The sequence below is a fragment of the Carcharhinus amblyrhynchos genome, chromosome 9, assembly GCF_965287045.1.
Source record: "Carcharhinus amblyrhynchos chromosome 9, sCarAmb.v2.hapA, whole genome shotgun sequence".
Lineage (NCBI taxonomy): Eukaryota > Metazoa > Chordata > Chondrichthyes > Carcharhiniformes > Carcharhinidae > Carcharhinus > Carcharhinus amblyrhynchos.
The window spans coordinates 42257238-42263237 of record NC_137332.1 but is presented as its reverse complement, the minus strand read 5'-3'; the positions used below and the strand labels follow the sequence as shown (position 1 = coordinate 42263237).

At 42.9% G+C, this 6000-nt stretch overlaps 1 protein-coding gene across 5 annotated transcripts in view; it reads left to right on the top strand.

The window, feature by feature from the left end:
• The first annotated feature begins 652 nt into the window (after nucleotides 1-652).
• The window catches only part of patj (PATJ crumbs cell polarity complex component), a 359514-nt gene continuing 354166 nt past the window's right edge, over nucleotides 653-6000 (top strand). For 2 of the 5 annotated variants that reach the window (XM_080195515.1, XM_080195511.1), the window contains exons 1-2: nucleotides 795-1178; nucleotides 3023-3082. In XM_080195515.1, coding sequence (XP_080051641.1) covers nucleotides 3061-3082 — 22 coding nt within the window. In that variant the 5' untranslated portion in view covers nucleotides 795-1178; nucleotides 3023-3060. Of the gene's footprint in view, nucleotides 738-794; nucleotides 1179-3022; nucleotides 3083-6000 lie in introns of those variants that run through there. The other 3 variants (XM_080195514.1, XM_080195517.1, XM_080195516.1) reach the window with 3 other exon arrangements.

Below are 6000 nucleotides of genomic sequence, written 5' to 3'. Positions count from 1 at the left end.
GCACTGTTGCCCAAATATTGTGTACAAATACTGATATATAAATATATCATTGTAGTATTAATGTAAGCCTATTTGTGACACTAATAAATTAATTTTATAAACTTTATATACTGCTCTTAATGTAGTAAAATTAGCCAATGTTCTTCATAGAGAAGTCCAGTATCGCTGCATAAATATTGCATACAAATACAGATATATAAATATAATATGCATTCAAAATGTCCAAAAATAAAAGTCAGCGAGGCTTTTAAGCAGAAAACTTTGATGAGGTTTTCACCAAACACAGGAGAATGCAAGAAACTAATTCGGAATTATTTTATTTAAATAAAATGTGGGGTGGAGGTCACAGTGATTCCTCTGGGTGGAATGGGGATTAAATTGATTCCCTGGGAGTGGGGTGGGGGTTACAGTGATTCCCTGGGGGTGGGGATTACAGTGATTCCGGGGGGGGGGGGTGGGGATTACAGTGATTCCGGGGGGGGGGGGGGTGGGGACTACAGTGAGTCCCCTGGGGGTTGGGATTGCAGTGTCTCTCTGGGGGTGGTGCCCCCTCGCGCAGTTTCCTGTCTCAGGTGAGCTCTCGCGGGGTGAGTCACTTCCGCTCGGGCAGGTGAGGCCGGAGAGCCGGGGCTGAGAGACTGGGCCGTGGCCGGGCTGGGCTGGGCTGTGGGGACCGGGGGCACGGCGCTGCCTCTGGGGGACGGGGAGGCGCTGCTGAGCCCAGGTTCCGGACACAGGTAAAACCCAGGCGGTGAACTGGACCTTGATGCGGGGCCGAGGTTCTCGGGGGTAAAGTTGGAGGAGCAAAGTGTAAATAACCAAGGCCTGGAAATGACAACCGAGTAATTCCCCCTGGACCAAAACTTAAGTTGGGGCGCAGCTTTTATCCGATAGGGAGCTGGCATTTTCACTAAAGATTCTGTCTGAATGTGAACCGACTGCTGCTTTATTCTTGTATTTGATTTCAAGGAAATGGTGGATTAATCTGTCCGGTTAATCTTCAATCTGTTGTGTTAGTGTTGTTTATTTTCTGCAGTGGGCCGGTGACACTGAAAACTGGACGTTATTTGGAATTGCAGGAAAGTCATAAATCTACCTTCATCTGACCAGAGATTGAAGAGTTTGCTGAGTTCTTTACCATTGATGTAATGGTGATCCCACCCTTTCGATTGCACAATGTATGATATTAAAATATGTTAGGACATCTTGTATGTTATAGTTTTTTTAAAATGTTAATTCTAGTATATCGACTTTTACATACTGCTCTCTCTTCATTTTGGTTAACGAGGCTTTACGATTATAGGATCCTAGTCTTAACAGTACATCTTTGGAAACTTATTATTACAAAAGTAAACACAACGAAATAAACATGAAATAATGACTGGTAAATAATGTCACAGCGATGTGATATTGATGGATGGCTGAAACAAAACAATAACATATGGTCAGAAGCTCATCTTGGTGTCAGGTTTGCAAACAGCCTGATAAAGGCAAAATACTACGGGGCTGCTGGATTCTGAAACAAAAGCAGAAAATGCCGGAAAAACTGAGGTGGCCTGACAGCATCTGTGGAGAGGGAATAGAGCCAATGTTTGAGTTAGATTATCAAGATGTTGGCTCTATTCTCTCTCCACAGATGCCATCAGACCTGCTGAGTTTCTCCAGCATTTTCTGCTTCTTTTGGAAACAGCCTGCTTTAGCCTCAGGCATTTGCCATGGAGAAGGATACAATCAGTAGTCAGGAAATGCAGGATCTGAAAACCATTCCAGTATTTAGTTGGAGGAAATTCCTGCTTATCCACTACTCAATGCTGTACAAGTAGCCTGCCAATTTGGAGACAGTGGAAGGATTGAGAAAGTTACAGCGATAGAGTTGGTGAGATGGTAGTTATTGTCAGTGTACATGTGGAAACTAATGTACTTGGATGAGATCATTGAGTGGCAGCACTTAGCTGAGAAATAGAAGAGTTCATGGATGGATCCTTGGGGAACACCAGAATTAATGGTTCCGGAGTGGAAAATAAAACCAGTGCTGGTTATTCTCTGGTTATAATCAGATTGACAAGACTGAGACCAGGCAAATGATCGCTCAGCTAGACAATGTTAGAGCGGTGAGGAGGATGTTGTAGTTGACCACAATAAAGGCTGCAAACTGGATAAGAAGTTTACACAACCATCCCACACGCACAACCACCAACTCAGCCGACTCCACTCAGCCATACCCACACACCTACTGCCCACTTACTTACCCCAGACACTGCATACTACATGCACACCACACACATGTGCACCCCACCCACATGCACCCACTTCTCACATATTTACCAACCACATATACAGATACACCAGAATAAATACAGTGATTGATCAAATGCTAAGATGGGGAACAAGCAATGGTTAAATGGCAGAAATGCATGTGCAGAAGACAGTGAGGCATAATGCGACAGATGTAAAAAAAATCAACATGTGCATGACAGTGTAAGAAGAACTGAAAGGTTAGAACTGAAGGTCTGATAGCATTTGTGGAGGGAGAATAAAGCGAACGTCTCGATAATCTAGATGCAAACATTGGCTCTATTCCCTCTCAACAGATGCTGTCAGACCACCCCAGTTTTTCTGGCATATTCTGCTTTTGTTTCAGATTCCAGCATCTGTAATATTTTGTCCTTATCAGGCTGTTTGCAAACTTGATACCAACTGAAGAGTTGTGTAAATGGAAAACGTACAGCACTAGCAAAGTGCAAGAGCCTCCACCTGCCAGGAAGTTGAACTAATCTTAACCCCAATGCAGTATAAAAGCTGATCAATGAAATGTGCACATATGTGCCCAAGTATCAGTTCCAGTCAATCTTTGGAGTTCTGTCATCAAAGCCAATATGCTCCACTGTATAATGGTGACCATAGTGCATGTAATAAACTCTGTGCAGGAAAGCAATATAACTATTGAACTAAAAACTGATTTGATCTGGATGCTGTGTATATATTTTGTATTTCTTGACTGATGTCTCTTTCACCATTGTAGATTTCCTGAAAAAAAACTAAACAATCAGTGGCATCATCATGCCTGAAAAGGCTGTCGCAGGTACTGCTTTGTCTATTTGTATAATTTTTTAAGGAACTGACGTATTTATTATCTGTAATAGTATATGCAAGTTTTGAGACCTCCTGAAGTGCCTTTCTCATTTTGCTGTCATACAGGGCCCTTCCTTTGCAAACAGAAAAGCCTTCCACTGTGTTTGTCTTGGCAGTGTGTGGTGGCACACTGGCAGCGGGATCTGCTGGTCCCGTTGCTATCACTGGGATTTCCCATTGATTTCACCGCACGCTGCTGGGAAACGCACAGTGGGGGTTTGCCGTCAGTGGGATCAGAAGATCCTTATTCTTAAAGTGTGCCCCGAGATCTGGATTTCCCATAAGGGGAGACATTATCTCAGTTTCTGCCCTGTCAAGCAGTCTCAACATTTTATTTGTTTGAATCAGATCACTTCATTCATTCTACTAAACTCCAATGAATGTAAGACCAACCTGCTCAACCTTTCCTTTTAAGACAACACCTTTTTCCATGGAACCAGCTGAGTGAACGTTCTCTGAACCTCCAATGCAAGTACATCCCTTCTTAAGTAAGGAGACCAAAATTATACACTGTTTCCTATGAACAGCTTCATCAATGCCCTGTACAGTCGTGGCAAGATTTCCATTTCCCCTGTAATCAAGGCCAAACTTCCATTTACCTTCCGAGTTACTTGCTGTATCCGCGTGCTAACTCCTGTGATTCAGGAGAGGATGGCGAGGACCAAGCAAATCTACCAGTGGTAAAGCTCCCCACAAGCAGCTGGCCACCTAGGCAGCTTGCAAGAGTGCCCTGGCCACTGGCGGCGTGAAGAAGCTGCACCGCTACCGCCCTGGCACCGTGGTGCTGTGGGAGATCTGCCGCTGCCACAAATCCACAGAGCTGCTGATCTGCAAGCTGCCCTTCCAGCGCCTGTTGTGGGAGATCACCCAGGACTTCAAGACCAACCTGCACTTCCAGAGCTTGGCCGTCATGGCCCTGCAGGAGGTCAGCGAGGCTTACCTGATGGGCCTCTTCGAGGACACCACCCTCTGCGCCATCAACGCCAAGCGGGTCACCATCATGACCAAGGACATCCACCTGGCCCGGCACATCCGGGGGGAGCGGGCCTGAGCTAAATTCCCAATAAAACACACCCAGATCGCTCTGTATTGCAGTATTTTGCAGTCTCTCTCTATTGTAATAATATTTTTTATTTTTGCCAAAAGTGGGCAACCTAATTTTTTTTGCATTATACCCCACACCAATTTTTTTCCTGCTCATTTAAGCTATCCATTTTCCCTTGCATGCTCTTCGTATCCTCCTCACAACTTGTTCTTCTATGCATTTTTTTTAGCATTATCAAATGCAGCTACACTTCAGTCTTCATCCAAATAGTAAATATTGACCAGGCCTCAGAATTGATCCCTGTGGAAGTTACTTGTTGCACTTCACTGGCTTGAAAATGATCCATAACCCTGACTATTTGTTTCCTGTCAATTCTATCCATCCACTTGGGAGAGAGGAGATTGGGAGAATTTTAAAATCCAGCAAGGGAGGTCCAAGAAATTGGCAAAAAAAGGGAAAATAGCATATGAATGTAAACTGGCAAAAAACATAAAAGTGGAATGTAAAAGCTTCTATAAGTTTGGGAAAAGGAAACATTTAGCTAAGACAAATGTGGATGCAGTATAGGCAGTGTCAAGATAATTTATAACGGGCAATAGAGAAATGACAGAGATGCTAAATGATTACTTTGTGTCTGTCTTCTCTGAGGAAGATGCAAGAAATCTTCCAGAATTAGAGATCTCAGGACCAGGGAGAATGAGGAATTTAAGGAAATCGATATTCGTAAGAAGGTTGTACTGGAGAATTTGATGGAACTGAAGGTTGATAGGTCCCTGGCACCTATAGAGTGGGATTTTCCAGCCCCAAGGTTGGAAAATTCTACTGGAGGTCAAAGGACTTTTGCGTGGTCCATGTCCTGCTCGCTGCGATTTCTGTGGTGGGTGGGACAGGAAAATTCAACTCACAGTCTCTATCCCAGAGTGATAATAAGGTAGTTATGGAGAGGGTGGGTGAATTGGAGATCTTCTTCAAAAATTGTTTTGATTTTGGAATGGTTCCTGAAGATTGGAAGATAGGAAATGTCACTCTATTATTTAAGAAAGGATGAAGAGAGAAAATGGAGAACCACAGACATGTTAGCTTTACATGAGAAGAAGGGAAATGCCGGAATCTGTTATGTAAGATGTGGTAAACTAATACTTGGGTGATTAACGATGTGAAGTCAGACTCACTCAAAGGGGAAATCCATCTCACAGTGATTGCTAGATACTTGTTGGAAGTTTTCTTTGAAATCAGCTGCTTAATAAAAAATATCGGTAATTGTCAGACCCAGTCTTGGGCCCAAAGCACCAGTTTACTTATTTAAATAAATTAGAAATATAAAACAGTAAAAACCAACACTATTCTCTTTTGTATAAAATAATGAACACAAAAGTTACTTGCTCATGCATTTTAAAACTTATAGTTGGTCCTATGGTGTGAAACATGTTGCACTTTCAAAACTAGTCCAGCCTCCTTACTGCTCAGCATAATCTTAAGATCACAGAGCTATTTGGCTGTCTGCAAAACAGGTTGTCCACCTAACCCCCATCATAAATCATAAAAAATATGATTTTAATAAAGGATCTGGTTACCCAAGTACAACCAAGTTGTGGCGCAGGAAATGTGACAAAAAGGAAGCATTTCCAGCTGATATCCCATGATAATACCCAAGGTAAATTGGAGGAGATGTTTTAATACAACTGGGCAGTTATCAAAAAGGTGACAACAAGGAAAGCATGTTGAAACTGTGACAGAGGAAGTCTGCGTTACATGCAAATCTTGGTATACATCCTTGTGAAATATCCTGGTGTTGCCCTTAGAAAATTGCATGCCTTCTCCAT